The 17,711-nt window shown below is 43.9% G+C and overlaps 1 protein-coding gene across 1 annotated transcript in view; it reads left to right on the forward strand.

Annotated features, from left to right (window-relative positions):
• The window catches only part of VWA3B (von Willebrand factor A domain containing 3B), a 632,585-nt gene that overhangs the window by 145,146 nt on the left and 469,728 nt on the right, over nt 1–17,711 (forward strand). Inside the window, exons 11-12 of the mRNA XM_029603312.1 lie at nt 9,844–9,998; nt 17,482–17,620. Coding sequence (XP_029459172.1) covers nt 9,844–9,998; nt 17,482–17,620 — 294 coding nt within the window. The remainder of the gene's footprint in view (nt 1–9,843; nt 9,999–17,481; nt 17,621–17,711) is intronic.

The following is a 17,711-nucleotide window of genomic DNA, read 5'->3' on the forward strand; positions in this document are numbered from 1 at the left end:
CCACCACACACTGAGCTGAGGATTTCAATGTAATGTCCACAAGGACTTCAGGTCCATTTTCCTGGTTGGAGACTTCCAATACAGAACCCAGCATTGTGTACCTGTAGTTGGCATTCTTCCCTATGTGCATCACACTGCACTTTTCCACAGTAAATTTCATCTGCCCTTCAGGTGCTTAAGTCTCTGCAATGCCTCACAATTCACTGCTGTATTAACAGTTATGAATCATTTTATGTCATCTGCAAATCTGATCAACTTACTCTTTGTTCCCTTTTGCATATCATTTATGAATATGTTAATCAGCACAGGTCCCAGTACTTTATCTTAGCTTTACCTTAATACCCCAATAAAGGTTACTCCAAGCAGCTGCTGGAGCAGGCTACACAGAGAGAAAATGCTCAAGGTTAAGGTCTCCAGTGCAGACGGGAGTGGGAGGAAGAAGAAAAGCAGCCAATAATATTCTGGAGAGGCAGTAACTTGTTCCTGTACTCCCCGACCTTTACCCTCTCTTTCTTAAAAAAATATTCAAGGCTTACCAGTTGGTAGGGGCGGGCAACTTGCTCAGAGTCGCTCTCCCTTATTTCCCACCCTCTTAAGAACACCCACCCAGCTTCCCATGCCCTAACGTCCTCCCGTCCCACCCCCCTGGAACCCGCACTCCTCGGTGAGAAGTGCTGATGTACGATTTGCAAAAGGCAAAGTCCTCCACTAATGACCTTTTTCAATTTGGAAAACTGATCACTTACTCCTACCCTCTGTTTCCTGTCATTTAACCAGTTACCACTCCACAGTAGGACACTGCCTCCTATCCCAGGACTTTGTAATTTCCTGAGGACTTTCTATGGGGGACTTTGTTAAATGCCTTCTGAAAATACAAATGCACTATATCAACTAGCTCTTTATCTCATCCTTAGCTAGCAGGTATTAGATAGATCCACAGGCTAGGCCAGAACAGGGGTGGCAGCCGGTCTGTGCTAGTCTGCCCAGTCCCAAACAGCAGCAGCTGCAGCCCTATTGCCCTGTACCCACTCTCTGCATGACACAACTCCATCACTCCTCCTCAGTTGTCACATGGTAGATGGCACCATGTTCCTTCAGCCTGCAAGTTGCTGACCTATTCGGTGTAGAATGAACCATAAAAAGGGTTGGGTACACATAGCGTTTTAACTGTACTGAGGACACAAGTAAGGGGGCCCATGGTAAAGTAACACCATACAAGCTTGACATATTTAGAATGTACTCTCTGGCCCTGGCCCCTGCAGCTGCACCTTTCAGCTCACTACTGATGAACCAAACCTCAGACTTTAGTAACTGTTCAAGTAGGAGGCTGAGAAAAGAGTGATGTCCTGAGAACATTCAGGCCCAAAGCCATAGAGAAGGCCCATTGTTAGGTCATAGGAGATATATCTTGACAATGGAAGAGGGCAATTATTTGTAGTAGCTGCATTATGACTAGCGCATAGCTCCACCTCCGATTGAGCCCCCGCAGAGTGAAGATATAGCAATTACACCTGTAGCTAAACATTTTGACACCAGTTGTACCCGACAGCATGTGGAGCTGAACACTAGTATTATGTTTTGTTGGGTTTGGGTGGACCCTTGGACACTGTGGCAGCTGACCACGCCCACGGGGGGGAAGTCCTGTGAGGGGCCACAGGTCAGACTCAGCTCTGGACACACAAACACAGATTATATATTTTATTAGACAGTTTATGAAGCCACCAGAGGTGGCGGTAGTGAGTAGAAGATGGAGCCCGGTTGGGCTAGTATTCCTCAGGGCGCTGGAACAGCGGCTTCTCCGGTAGCAGTGCTGTAGAAAGAAGAACTGAGAAAATGAGTACACTGAGATATTCACAGAGTCCCCAGTATGGAGAAGCCCCGAGATAGGGAGAGCTGGCCCTCAAGGAGCGAGTACCAGATCCCTGGGCACAGAGACTCGTTGGCAAGTACTCATGCAGCAGTTCCCCATGGAAGATGGCACTGGTGCTGGAACGGAGGCAGGCCCTTGAGGAGCGAGTACCTGGTTCCAGGGAAACAGCTCTGAGGATTAGATGGTGGTAGTATTCACAGATGGTGTCTGTTGCGAATTCTTCCAAGTAGAAGAGGAGATGGACACAGGTAGCGAGTCAGGGAACATGGGCCCTCGAGGAGCGAGTACCGGTTCCTGATAGTGACCTGAAAGAAGCAGAGAGGCCTCTGAGGAGTGGGTACCTTGTAAAGAGCAAAGAGTCCAAATAGAAGTTGGAGGCAGAGTAGTTGGGTACGGAGAGCGAATCCCATCCGTAGGAAATAGAAACATATAGAAACATAGAAATGATGGCAGAAGAAGACCAAATGGCCCATCCAGTCTGCCCAGCAAGCTTCACACATTTTTTTTTCTCATACTTATCTGTTTCTCTTAGCTCTTGGTTCTATTTCCCTTCCACCCCCACCATTAATGTAGAGAGCAGTGATGGAGCTGCATCCAAGTGAAATATCAAGCTTGATTAGTTAGGGGTAGTAACCGCCGCAATAAGCAAGCTACACCCATGCTTATTTGTTTTACCCAGACTGTTATTCAGCCCTTATTGGTTGTTTTTCTTCTCCCCTGCCATTGAAGCAGAGAGCTATGCTGGATATGCATTGAAAGTGAAGTATCAGGCTTATTTGGTTTGGGGTAGTAACCGCCGTAACAAGCCAGCTACTCCCCGCTTTGTGAGTGCAAATCCTTTTTTCCACATTTCCTCTTGCTGTTGAAGCTTAGAGCGATGTTGGAGTCACAGTAACCATGTGCATGTTTATTGAATAAGGGTATTATCTCCAGGCAGTAGCCGTCATTCTGGTGAGCCACCCCCTCTTCATTGACGACCTCTTGACTTTATGGATCCACGGTGTTTATCCCACGCCCCTTTGAAGTCCTTCACAGTTCTGGTCTTCACTACTTCCTCCGGAAGGGCATTCCAGGCATCCACCACCCTCTCTGTGAAGAAATACTTCCTGACATTGGTTCTGAATCTTCCTCCCTGGAGCTTCAAATCGTGACCCCTGGTTCTGCTGATTTTTTCCCTATGGAAAAGATTTGTCGTTGTCTTTGGATCATTAAAACCTTTCAAGTATCTGAAAGTCTGTATCATATCACCTCTGCTCCTCCTTTCCTCCAGGGTGTACATATTTAGATTCTTCAATCTCTCCTCATAAGTCATTTGATGAAGACCTTCCACCTTTTTGGTTGCCCTTCTCTGGACCGCCTCCATCTTGTCTTTGTCTCTTCGGAGATACGGTCTCCAGAACTGAACACAATACTCCAGGTGAGGTCTCACCAAGGACCTGTACAAGGGGATAATCACTTCCCTTTCTTACTCAATATTCCTCTCTCTATGCAGCCCAGCATTCTTCTGGCTTTAGCTATCGCCTTGTCACATTGTTTCGCCGACTTCAGATCATTAGACACCATCACCCCAAGGTCTCTCTCCTGCTCCATGCACATCAGCCTTTCTCCCCCCATCGAATACAGTTCATTCGGATTTCCACTCCCCATATGCATGACTCTGCACTTCTTGGCATTGAATCTCAGCTGCCATATCTTCGACCACTCTTCCAGCTTCCTTAAATCCCGTCTCATTCTCTCCACTCCTTCCGGCGTGTCCACTCTGTTGCAGATCTTAGTGTCATCCGCAAAAAGACATACCTTACCTTCTATCCCTTCCGCAATGTCGCTCACAAAGATATTGAAAAGGACCGGTCCCAACACCGATCCCTGCGGTACACCACTTAAATCCGCTCTCTCTTCAGAGAGAGTTCCATTTACCATCACACATTGTCTTCTGTCCGTCAACCAGTTTGCAATCCAGGCCACCACCTCGGCACTCACTCCTAAGCTTCTCATTTTATTCACCAGTCTCCTGTGCGGGACAGTGTCAAAAGCTTTGCTGAAATCCAAGTAGGTGACATCGAGCGCTCTTCCTTGATCCAATTCCTTGGTTACCCAGTCAAAAAAGTCAATCAGATTTGTCTGACAGGATCTTCCAATGGTGAATCCATGCTGCCTCTGGTCCAGCAATTCTCCCGATTGTAGATAGTTCACTATTTATTTATTTATTTATTTATTTATTTATTTATTTAGAGCTTTTTTTATACCGGCATTCATGATACAATCATATCATGCCGGTTTACAGATAACAAGGGGTGCAGTAACTTAGTACATATAACAAGTGCATAAGAAACAATAAAGTTACAATATAACCGGGTTGCTAGAACTGGGGGAGAAAGGAGATAGTAGTTAAATTATACTGAAGTAAAATATTTACAATGAGCAGTAATTACATTATGCAGCAATGGTCTGTTAATGGATGTTAGACTCGGGAAAGGCTTGTTTAAATAGCCAAGTCTTAAGCCTTTTTCTGAATGTTAATAAGCATGGCTCTAGTCTGAGGTCCGGTGGTAATGTGTTCCAGAGAGAGGGGCCCGCCGTGGAAAAGGCCCGATTTCTGAGTTGTAGATCCTCTGTAGGCTTCTCTGATGGGTCTGGATGATGTGTGTCGTCTGAGGGGGATTTGGAGGTTGAGAGGGGCTTGGGAATGGATGGTTTTATGGATAATGGTCATGGACTTGTGTAGAATTCTGAAGTGTATTGGTAGCCAGTGTAGATTTTTTAAAATAGGAGTGATGTGGTCTCTTCTTCTGGAGTTTGTCAGGATTCTAGCTGCCGCATTCTGGAGCATCTGAAGTGGTTTTATGGATGAGGCCGGGAGACCTAGCAAGATAGAGTTGCAATAATCTATCTTGGAGAATATTACGGCTTGTAGGACTGTTCTGAAGTCATGAAAGTGTAGGAGAGGTTTCATTCTTTTTATTACCTGTAGCTTGTAGAAGCAATTCTTGGTAGTATTGTTGATAAATGTTTTTAGATTCAGGTGGTTGTCTATTATTACTCCTAGGTCTCTTGCTTGTGTGACAGTGGTATTAGATGGGGCAATTTGCAGGGAGTTGCTGTATTCGGGAGTGATGAGGAGGAGTTCTGTTTTGGCTGAGTTTAGTATTAGGTTTAGGTTGGCGAGGAGACTGTTTAATCTCTCGGAGGCAGTTATCCCAGTGTTTCAGTGTTTTGGTGATAGATTCTTTGATAGGTATCAGAATTTGCACGTCGTCGGCGTATAGGAAATGTTTTAGTTGTAGTTTGGTTAGCAATTGGCATAGGGGAAGAAGGTAAATGTTGAATAAAGTAGGGGATAGTGAGGAACCTTGAGGAACTCCTAGCGAGGAATTGTAGCGGGGGGGATTCTTTGTTATTGATTCTCACTTTGTAACCTCTGTTACAAAGGAATGTTTTGAACCAAGTGTGTGTCGAGCCTGTTATTCCAATGTCTGATAGGCGATTGAGGAGGATGGTATGGTTTACAGTGTCGAATGCCGCCGACAGGTCTAAGAGAATTAATAAAAAAGATTGTCCTTTGTCCAAACCCATGGTGAGGTGGTCTGTTAGCGATAAGAGTAGGGTTTCAGTGCTTAAAGCCTTGCGAAACCCATATTGTGAGGGGTATAGTATTTCATGATCTTCAAGGTAGTCTGAGAGTTGTGAATTGACCAGTTTTTCCAAAATCTTTGCTACGAAAGGCAGGTTGGAAATTGGGCGGAAGTTGTTGGGATTTTTGGGATCCAAGTCTGATTTCTTCAGTAGTGGTTTAAGAGAGGCAATTTTTAGGGCGTCAGGGAAGATTCCCTGTGTTAAGAAACAGTTTATGATGTCTGCTAGTGGTTTGGAGATGGTTTCAGGTATTAGCAGAAGGAGTTTTGATGGTATAAGGTCGAGGGGATGGGAGGAAGGCTTCATTTTCTTTAATAGAGACTGGATCTCTGAAGCGGTGGTAGGTTCGAATGCATCCAGCGAGGTTCTTTTGCTGAGGAGGTGGTAGGAGGTAGTAGGCGATGTAGGGCTAGGAGGTAGGAGGGTTAGGAGATTGGAGATTTTGCTTTGGAAGAATAGGGCTAGTTCATCGGCTTTGGCTTGTGCTTGTTCATTGGGGATAGGTGGTGTGTTATGTTGAGTTAACTCGGCCACGAAAGAGAAGAGTGCTTTTGCGTCAAAGGTAAGGTCGTGAATCTTGTGAGCGTAGAAATCCCTTTTTGCCTTTGTGGTTGAGTTCCTGTAAAGATGGAGGGCAGATTTGTAGGCAGAAAGTGTGTTAGGACAAGGAGTTTTGCGCCATTTGTTTTCCTTTTTTCTGAGGAGTTGTTTGAGTTTCCGTAGGTCATTAGTGAACCATGGTTGTCTCTTTGGGGAATTTGGTTTGAGCTTTTTTGTTGATAGTGGACATAATTTATTTGCTATTTCCTCTGTGATATTGTTCCAGGATGATAAGGCTGAATTGGGATCTGAGAGGTTTAAGTGTGGAAGTTCTTTAGCCAGGTGGATGCTGAGGTCAGCGGAAGAACAGGATCTTCTGAAGGTAAATGAAGATTGAGGGGGGTGAGGGTTACCGGATTCAGATATTGAGAAAGTACCAGATATTAGTGAGTGATCCGACCAGGGGACCGGTGTGCATTCAGGAGGGGACGAGTGCTTGATGCCAGCGTTTTATGAAGATGAGGTCTAGGGTGTGGCCTGCTTTGTGGGTAGGCTCCTTGATAATCTGTTGGAAGCCCATGGCTGTAAGTGTGGAGAGTAGAGATTCACAGTTGGTAGTGAGTGTAGTGTTGTAAACATGTAGGTTGAAATCTCCTAGTATCAAGGCGGGGGAGTCGAGGTTTATGTATTTTGCAATTAATTTTACTATGGGGGAGGCATCTGAGTCAAGGTGTCCTGGTGGGGCGTAGACTAAGAGGATTTGGAGTTGGTCTGTTTGAAGAGGCCCGTTTCTAATTTCGAATCTGATCTTACTGGAAGTTGGGAGACTCTCAATTCTTTTTTGGTTGCTAGAAGGAGGCCCCCGCCCCTTTTCTTTGGTCGTGGGAGGGGAAAAAAAGTCATACATCTGTGTGAGGAGTTGATTTATTAGGGCTATGTCTGTTGGTTTTAGCCAAGTTTCTGTTATGGCGCAGATGTCCGGTTTGGCATCTAGGAGATAGTCATTGAGGATCAGAGTTTTTTTTATGATGGATTGTGCGTTGAATAGTGTCAGGGAGAATAGAGTGAGACCTAGGAGTTGGGTAAGAGGTGAAATCAAGATTGGAATGAGAGATTTAGAAGAGCGTGGATGGTATTGCATTGTTGCTCTTCCTGTGTTGTAGAAGTTGTGGTGAAGAATAGGGATTGGGAGTCCTGGAAGCATTATGATCTAGTTGTGCGATAAAGGATGAGTTGCGTGCTAGATGGTTGCTGTAAGAGTCTGGAAGAATGCTGGAAGAGGTTGGAAGAATGCTGGATGAATGCTAGGAGGCAGGTGAACTGTGTTGGCTGCGAGTTGCTTGTAGCAATGTTGAGGCGAGGGTGTCTATCAAAGGGTGGCTTTTGTCGTGATTCCTTCCTTAGGCTCACAAAGGGGCGCACTAAGGGGCAGGCCCCTTAGGTCATGCTCCTTTGGGCACGCGACGCCCTGCGCGTGACGCCGCCGGGATTGAGCCTGCGTTTAAAGGGGCAGTAGGCGCCCTTCGATTGGCCTGGTGGCTGCTTTGGGGGCGCGGCTCCTCCCCGTGAGGCTTTCTGGCCTTGGAGCGGGTTTCTCTTTTTTTTTTTTTTTGGTTTTTTTTTCAAATTTCTTTCCTGTTTGCTTCAGTCTCCCCCTGCACGGCTCACCTGATTTAAATGAAGATCGGACAGAAGGTGAGGTGAGCAGGCTCTCGCCCCGAGTGGGCTGCGCCGACCGCGCGAGCCTTGGCAGGGGAGTGGAGAGAGCTGGACGTCTGGAGCGGGTGGGCGCCGAAAAGAACGCCGCCGGGATTGAGCCTGCGTTTAAAGGGGCAGTAGGCGCCCTTCGATTGGCCTGGTGGCTGCTTTGGGGGCGTGGCTCCTCCCCGCGAGGCTTTCTCTCTTTCAACAGTGACTATTCTCTCTTTCAACAGTGACTCCATTACTTTTCCCACCACCGAAGTGAGGCTAACCGGTCTGTAGTTACCAGCCTCTTCTCTGAAACGGAGCAGGTTCTGGCAGACTCTTGGGCATGGACGGAAGCAGGCAAGGAACTCTGAAGACCGGGACAGGATTCAAGACTCAGGATTCAAGACTCGGAACTTGGAACTCAGAACATTAAAAACAAGGGTCTTCCGGAGGCTTGCGCTGCAGATGAGAAGAAGGCCTTGTACCTCGAAGCGCCCTACACAGCCCCCCATGGGCTGGTCACGGACCACGACGGTGGCACGCCAGGAAAGGTGGACGCAGGAAACTGGGAACTGGTTGCAGAGGAGAAGACTAAGGCATCAGGAACACGGAACATCTGGAACATCAGGACTCAGGAACGGAACCATGAAACATCAGGACATGGAACAAACGACGAAGGAGCTCCGATGAAGGAGGAGGCCAGGAACACAGAACGAAGAGCCATCTAGACAAGTGAAGACCACGGAGGACCTTGACCCCAAGAAGAACACAGACAACTGTGGAGTCTGGGAACAAAGGCCTTGAGGAACTGGAAGTGAGCCCTTTTATAGGGCTAAGGCAGGAAGTGAAAAGAGGACTTCCGGTGGGGCCGCGGGCTTTTCCCGCCGCTGGCCCTTTAAATAGTGTGAAAAGGCATGCGCCAGCGTCTAGAGGAGGGCTCAGGGAAGAGCAGGACCACGGACGGCGGCGCCCCCACTGCACAGATGGAGGAGCAGGCCCCGATGGCTGCACTAGGCCATGAAGAGAGGCGGATCCGGAGGTGGCTTCCTGACGCATGATGAAGAGGTACCGGCGGCAGCTCCGGGCCGCAATGAAGGCGGCAGCACCAGTGGCGGTCTCCGGCCACCCAGGGAATCCCAGTGGGGAACTCCCCACTGTGGAGGCGGAGCTTCAGCAGCAGCACAGGGCTTGCGAAGACAAACAGCAGTGGCTTCTCCTGCCGCACAGGGCGGCGTTGGACCACACGGAAGCGGCTAGCCAGGACGGCAATGGTGGTATCAGAGGCCTGGATGGTAGTGGTTCGCAGGTGAGTGGAGAAGCCTGCTCGTGGGATGGGCTCCGCGAGCAAGATTGTAGCAAGGTTGTTGGCTTCACATCCGGCTGTTGTGAGGTTTTTGAAGGGATCGAGCATCTGCGGCCACTGGTGCATAGATTGGGTCCGGCATGGAGTTTAAACTTGATCTTGCAGGTGCTTTGTGGGCCTTCATTTTGAACCATTGAGGAAGGCATCGTTAAAGGACCTCACAGTTTGAAAATATGTAATAGCCAGACTGCACAGAATACATACTATAGCCCCTATTGCACTTGCATAAAATCCAACTAAGCCTTTGAAATTGCTTAGTTGAATTGTACGTGTATTTCCTGTCTGTAGATAATTCAGACCTTGAGAAGGCTGGATATTGGCTACATGTGAGGATATAGGGAAATACCTACAGTGCCTGAATAGTATGCATTTTGAAGTGCCTTAAGCGGAATGTAAATCAATTAAAGAAAAAATAAATGAATGTTATTTGTTAGAGTAGCCAGTTTTCACCAATTTCATTTTTTTATTATAAAACAAGGTGAATGCTAACATTCCTTCTCTGGAAGATAATTTGCTGACTGCAGCTTATAAATATTTGAAGGCCTAGTGATGTACCACAACAAATGGTCTGGTTTTCTCAAAGTTCTAGGCCTCTTAGGTTGCCATGCAAAACATTGCTTCAGAAGTGGCAATGAAAATAGTTTAGATTTCCCAATGGGAAGAATGCTGTGAGCAGGCACTGCTGCAGAACTGTAACAAAATGCTGGTTGTTTCTGCGCCATAACTGTGGGGACATTTCTCATTGCAGGAGATAAAGAAGAAATTAGTCAATGCTAAGTACTGTGATAAATTTGTACACGCTCACTGGAAAGATGGATCTGTGGTGCATGTCTGCATCAGTAATGAGAAGTACAGGCGGTATGAAGAGAGAATGACGGCAGCTATCGAGGAAATGGAGAGAAGGTTTGTTTCTTTCTATTCTCTTTTTCAGTCTGTTCAGATCCCCATTGTAAAGTGAATGGTTCCAAGGGTCCCTCAGCTGATTCACTGCTGAAAATCCTGAAAACATGCAACCCACTTTTCAGTCAAGGCTGGGCCACATTTTGACCTCCTAGATTCAGGCAAATTTTCAGCTGAACCAAAGTGCTTGGATTATTGGCTGAACATTTTGTTACATTAAGGTGGCCAGAATTTGGCTGCCTATATTTAGGCCACTCAGTCTTGGCTGAAAAAGGGCATCTAATTCAGCTTTTCTGCTCACCTCAGCCATGATGCCCTCTTTCCTCCAATAGCATTTTGAAAGTAAAGCTGGGCACTCAACTGCTGCCCAACATCCCCCCCCCTTCTTACAGCCCACTTTGAAAAGTGAAATTGAGGGGCCCCAGCATTTCCCCTCCCAGTCACTTTTGAAATCTGAGCTGGGGGGGTCCAATAATCCCTTCCCACACCCCTGGCAACCCGGAGAAGGGGAGTGCAACAAAGATCAATATTGGAACTAAAGGCAGAATCGGTCCCAGCAAGAGCGAACCCACAACTAGTCCAAAGGGAACATAGTTTGGGAGCCCAGAAGGGTAGCAGATAATGGTCAGCAACCTCACTGGTGAAATTATCAATGTTTGTTGGATGCAACAAGAAGGAAATGCACCATGTGCCAGATTATTTGTACTGAAGAAGGCTTGCACTAAAATGTTTTGTTTTGGGACACCATAAACTGCATGGGGACTCTTCAATGCAGTTTAAAGACTAAATTCAGTGCCTTGGGCTCCTGAAGATAATCCTTCCTGCCATTGGAGAACCTTCCAGAGATGAGGGACCGAGTCAGGGCTGAGTCTGACTCTGAGTTTGACCCCTGCTCTATAAGGACACTTTGGATAGAATAACATTTCCTTAAGAATTTGCAGCTTAACTCCTATGCATTTTCCTTTTTTGAACTCCCAGCATTTACCCTATAAGTTATCCCCTGGCGGGCCCGGATGGATGGGAATTCTGTGTCTTTCCAGAAAAAGCCATCTCACATGGGTTACAACAGAATGGCTTTTCATGAAACTATTTCTAAGGCTCTCAGAACCGTATTCTACAGCTTAAGTCAGGACAATGAAGATCCTATTCACTCTCTGCTGTATAATTTTATTTTTCATCTCAGCTGAAGAGTGAGGCCAGATGTCTTATCCTTTATCTTTCTTAAAATTAGGCCTGTGGCACCCATAAAGTAAAAAAAACAAACAGGAGCCTCATAGACAGAGAATGTAATAAAAACCTTACAGGCTAATTTTAAAACGGGTGCCCATGCATGCACATATAGGTGCGTGAGTAAACATATGCTGGAATTTTAATTGTGCGTGCATTTACACACAAAGGTGAATTTTAAAAGCCTGACACATGCCAAAACCTGGAGATATGTGAACATGTGGGGCCCGGCATGCACCGAGCAGAATTTAAAAGCTGCTCAATTACGTGCGTATCTTCCATTGTCCGCACAAATAAAAAGTTCCAAAAAAGGGGCAGGGCATGGCATGGGCATTCCTGGATTTCTCAGTGAATCCAGTGTGTAAATACGAGCATAAGTGCACGCCAATGTCCCCTACCACGTAACTTTACTTCTGCTATGGATGGCTATAAGTCATAAAACAAGAAATATAGGCACGTCAGCATGGTTTTAAGGGTTGCGGTTAACAGGGCAAAAGGGAGGGTATTAAATTAGGGGGGTATGGAAGTCCTATCCCTTGCCTGGGAGAACTGGGAATGAACTGGTGAAATTGGCAATGGCATGGACGTGTGGCCCTGTTAAAATCCCCCCCCCCACTCACTCGGTGGAAGCGGGATGTGCGTGCGCCCATGTAAAGTTGCACATACATGTGTGCGTTCTCAGCCTGTTTTATAACATGCGCGCATATACGCATGTATGTTATAAAATAGCTACGTCCATGGGCGCAAGCTGGCAAACACGCCCACACGTGCGCTCATGCGCTTGTTTAAAAGTTACTTTCATAATATTTAAAATATGCCTGGCGTGCATTTGTGTGCTCCTAATTTTAAGCCATTACTTCAGCAAATGCTTCCCCCAGATCTTAGACTAGAACCCAGCCATCAAGAATTCAAAAAAAGACTGAAGACTTTTCTCTTCCAGCAAGCTTTCCCAGTCGCTTAATCTTACTGTGACTGACAGACTTCCTAATTACTAGGTATCCCTTATTATGGACACTGTATCAAATACTACTATTAAGAATCTGCAACTGGATAATTATCTTGGAGCTCAAAAATTCACTTTATTTCATATATTTATTTGGCATTGCTTATTTTTTTTTATATTTATTGCTACGTTAAATAGTTATACTTCTTATATATAAAATATTATATTTCTTTATTTCCAGTTAAACTATTATCACTTTATTTAGTATTATGTTAAATTGTCAACCAGTTATACTGTTCCATATGTTCTACGGTTCCATGTAAAGCTCCGCTCTCTGTTGAGCAGTTCTTCGTTTTATGTAAACCGGAGTGATTTGTAGTCCCTACAAGAACTTCGGTATATAAAAATTAAAAATAAATAAAATAAATAAAATAAATAAATAAATGCACTTCACTAATCTTCCTTAGGACTTTGTTGGCTTTATTTATTTTATTTTATTTATTTGATAGTTTTTATATACCGTTTTACCAACAATAAATGCCGACCAAAGCGGTTTACAATATTTCAAAGCAAAATTAAAAAACTAGAGAAATAAAACTTCAGTGAAAAACACATAGAAATAAAATAAAGCGGGAATAAAAATACAATAATAGTATTATCAATAACATAAAATAGGGTGACATAGGATAAGGAGATTGGCTATTAATACTTTTAAAAAAGCTTAAAGAGTAGAAGAAAAAACACTGGGCTACAATTATAAGCTAGTCTGTTACAACATAAATTCAAATACTGGGTATGGATCAAGGTCTAGAAAGAATTCTAAGATTTCTAAAAGGGGAATACAACTAAAAGCCTACATGCTATGAGATATCCTCAATGTCCTTAAATGCTATTTGGAACAAGTGAGTTTTTAATGCTTTCTTAAACTCCTTCCAATTGAATATATGCCTTAAAAAGTCAGGCAAAACGTTCCACAATATGGGACCTACGACTGAAAAAGCTCTATTTCTGGTCACATTTAGTGCCGCATTTTTTATAGAAGGGACCTCGAATAGGTTTTTGCCCGCTGATCTTAGTTCTCTGTGAGGTTTGTAGATACGTAGCGTAGTGCATAACCAAGTGGAGTCAACGTTATTTAATGAAGAGTGAGTTAACATGATGATTTTATATTGAATACGGTATTTAACAGGTAACCAGTACAGCTTATATAGAATTGGTGTAATATGCTGCTTAATAGGTGTACCTGTAAGGAGTCTTGCAGCAGAATTCAAAACCAGTTGCAGAGGTTTAATAGTAGATTCAGGAAGCCCTATATATAAACCATTGCAGTAATCTAAGCCTGACAGAATCAGTGCTTGTAAGACTGATCGATAGTCTTGATAAAATAGTAAAGGCCGTAAACGTTTTAAGACATGCAGTTTGAAAAAAGAGTTCTTGACAATTTTAGAGATATGTTGGGTTAAGGATAGATTGGTGTCTATCCAAACTCTAAATTCCGCGCTAATTTAGTAATCTGGATAACATCATTACCAAGATGTATGCTAGATGGAGGAGCATTGGACGAGTTGGATATAAAGCTGAGATACAGTACTTCAGTTTTCTTTTTGTTCAATTTCAAGCGATTGTGAGACATCCATTTTTCTATGGTACTAATGTATAGTTGAATCAAGGAAAATGTCAGACCAAGAGGATTTAAAAGGAATAAAGAGTTGGATATCATCCGCATAAAGTTTAAATTGAACATTCAATGATGCCAAAATTCGGCACAATGGTAACAGATAAATATTAAACAAAATTGGTGACAATGAGGACCCTTGGGGGACACCTGTACTTTGAATGTATTTTTGAGAGGAACAAGAACCCACATTAACCTGACAAACACGACTGGACAGGAAACTTTCGAACCATTCTAACACCGTAGATTTTATGCCAATAAGTTGAAGATCGGTGAGCAATATTTTATGGTCCAGCGTATCAAACGCCGCGGAAATATCCAAAAAGATAACCATGAAATCTTTATAGGAATCAAATTCTCTTAGAAAGGTATCAAAACAAGATAATAGCAAAGTCTCTGTAGAGTAGCCTTTCCTAAATCCATGTTGATTAGAACTAAGCAAATCAAATTCAGATAAATAATCTTTGAGTTGATGAAAAACAACTGACTCCAAAATTTTGGCTAACGTACATGAGGCAATAGGTCTCAAAGTAGAGAAATCTAGGAAAGAGGAGGATTTATTCTTTAAAATGGGCAAGATAGAAGTTTGTTTCAATGCTTTGGGAAACTTTCCTGATTTTAAAGATTGATTTATTATCAAACATAGATGTTCCGGGTACTGCTCTACAATTGTTTTTAATAAGGAGCCAGGACATGGATTTAAGGGGGAATTTGATATCTTTTGTTTGCTTATTATCTTTTGGACAGCTAAAGGAATGACAGTATCAAAATCTGTCCATTCAGAGTTAACTGCATGTTGACTGTAGTTTGGGTAGGGTAATGAAGCAAATTCGCAAGATATGGTATCAATTTTATTCTGAAAAAAATTGGCTATTTTGTCACATGTGTCGTCTGTGATTTCAGGGGTTACTGATGAGTGGTCTGCTGTTAATGATTTCACTATATTAAACAGGGTTGTAGGATTGTTGTTTGCAAGTGCTATTTTATCAGCATAATGCCTCTTCCTAGATAAGTTAACTTCCTTCTTATAGCATTTTAACATATTGCAGAAATCACTCTTTGATTCAGGGTTCCTTAATTTTAACCAACCACGTTCCTTTTTTCTTAAAGATGTTTTTAACCCCTGTAGTTTACTATTAAACCATGGAAGACTCGGTTTCTTTTGAGGTTTTATGTCAATTGTAGACCTAAATGGTGCGACCATATCTAGAGTAGTTGTAATGGCTAAATTCCAATCATCCATAGATTTGTCTATATCTTGGGCCAATTCAGTAGGCATATTTTCTGCAAATACATTTAAAAAGGTTTCAGGGACTATGGTTTTCCGCTTCTTTATTTGTTTGGCTTTAACATACAAACTTTTCTGTAGAATAGATGCGGAAAATGAGATCAGATGGTGGTCTGACCATGGAACTAATTGATTTTTTAGGTCAGCTGCAGAAATGTTCACATATGACGGGTTATAAAAGATTAAATCCAAAGTGTTTCCCTTGATATGGGTAGGTTCGGAAATAAGTTGGAGCCAACCTAAGCCCAGCATGGCATCTAAAAACGGAGTGGTAAGGGAGGAATATGGATCTTTATTAATTTGCAGATTAAAATCACCTATAAGAATAGTTTCGACTACATTTAGAGATAAAGAAGAAATAATCTCCAGGAACTTAGATATAAATGTAGTGATCTGGGCGGACAATATACTAAAATCACATTCAAATGCTTGGTAGTTAATACCAGGAATTCAAATGGGTCCGTGTTGGAAATTAGTTTTCTTATAGGTTTAAGATAGTCTTTGACAAGTGCTAATACTCCCCCCCCCCCTCCCTTACGCCCCGCTCGGGTAACTGAAAAAGCGCAGTAGCCAGAAAAACAAATACTGTTTATGGTCACCGCATCAGAATCCGTGAGCCATGATTCAGTTATTAATAAGTAATCTGGTTGTTGTTCATTAAGCAAATCCACAAAGATGGGGGTTTTTTGCCTGATAGATTGTGCATTACAATAAAAGAAAGTTAACATTGGAAATACTATAGAGGATAACATAGTAATTAAAGGAATGTGAATTAAAAAAGGCCTATACACATTCGTGTGTGAGTAACGGTGCTTTTTTGAGATGGAATATTGGCCATACCTGCCATAGCCGGTCACCGTCTCGATTTTCTCCATATTGGAACGGGGAAGCTGAAATAACACCCTCTCACTAGGAAATAAATGCAGTACAAGCAAGAAGTCCGGAACTATCTAAGGAGCTAACGAAGGGGCTAACAAAGGGGCGTGCCCCTTTGTCATGCTCCTTCATCGCGCGACGCCACGGCGTGCGGCGCCGCGGTCTCACCGCGCTTTTGACAGCAGGGGCGTCCCTTAGAGATGACGTAGGCAGGGACGAAGCCAGTCAAGCCGGCTAGCTGTAAGGCGGGAAAGTAACAGTCTCTCAGTAGCTGACAGCTGCTTCGCTGACTGTCTCCGTAGTTCTGCTCCGGCAGATGGCAGAGTCTCCAACTTCAGCATGTGAGCCAAATGTCATAAAGATCCAATTGAATATTCCCGCGGTTTCACCGCACTTTTGACAGCAGGGGTGTCCCTTAGAGATAACGTAGGCAGGGACGAAGCCAGTCAAGCCGGCTAGCTGTAAGGCGGGAAAGTAACAGTCTCTCAGTAGCAGACAGCTGCTTCGCTGACGATCTCCGTAGTTCTGCTCCGGCAGATGGCAGAGTCTCCAACTTCAGCATGTGAGCCAAATGTCATAAAGATCCAATTGAATATTCCCGCGGTCTCACTGCGCTTTTGACAGCAGGGGCTTTAACATGCGTATGTAAGTCGATTTTAAAACATGCTCACACAAGGGACAAACCCAGTTTTTCCCATTAGTCCACCAGTTTGCCCAGTCAATCTCGAGGTCATCCAGATCCCTCTGGTTCTTCATTCTTTACGCCCCCACTAATTGACCCAGACCCCTCACCATGTTGTGTAAGCCCTAAAACACAATCTCATCAGGAGCAGAAGTACATATACACGGCTAACAGGCCTCTCCACGCTGCAGCCTCCGGTTTTAAAATACAGAGTTACGCATATACCTCTTGGCCCTGCTCCGGAACATTCGTTCCCTGCCCCAACTTCGCCTTTTTCTGCCCCTTGTTTAAAAATCATGCACACATATTTACGTGCGTAATTTCCAGCTTTTAAAATATGCGTCGCACTTGCGCAGCCCACATCCTCATGTATATGGGCTTTTTAGCACAAGCAATGCTTTTAAAATTGGGTCCTTAGTACAAGTCTTCTCAAACCTGTTCTGGGGACCCCACAGGCAGTCAGATTTTCTGGATATCTACAATGAATATGCATAAGATTAATTTGCATAAACTGGAGCCATAGTAAATGCAAAGTTATCTCATGCAAATTCATTGGCTATCCTGAAAACCTGGCAGGCTGTGGGGGTCCTCAGGAGAGCTCTGGGAAGCTCTGCCTTAGTGAATCAGGTGTTTATGGTGCTCTGCTGCTGAACATTTTGAGCTTATCAGCACATCCTTTGCTTTATATATCACTGAACCTAGACAGCACAAAGCTGTTGTATTTCCTTTGATGCTACTGATCTGATGCCTTTCTATAATATACTCTTTGCTTAGTCGCTCTTTTTTTCTTGACAGGGTTGAATGGCTTCAGAATGGGAGCAGAGAACTTTTCGGGACGGTGCTGGAAGATCAAGTGTATATTCTCGTTGACACATCACAGTCTATGAAGGACAAGCTGTCTGCAGTAAAGGACAAAATCTTGCAGCTGATGCAGGTTAGATCCAGGAAAGCCTAAGTAATGTAGCACTTGAGTCACCAAGAGTTTTTAATTTATTTTATTTCAATTTTTTAATCACTTATCTACT

Source organism: Rhinatrema bivittatum, chromosome 5, assembly GCF_901001135.1.
Source record: "Rhinatrema bivittatum chromosome 5, aRhiBiv1.1, whole genome shotgun sequence".
NCBI lineage: Eukaryota > Metazoa > Chordata > Amphibia > Gymnophiona > Rhinatrematidae > Rhinatrema > Rhinatrema bivittatum.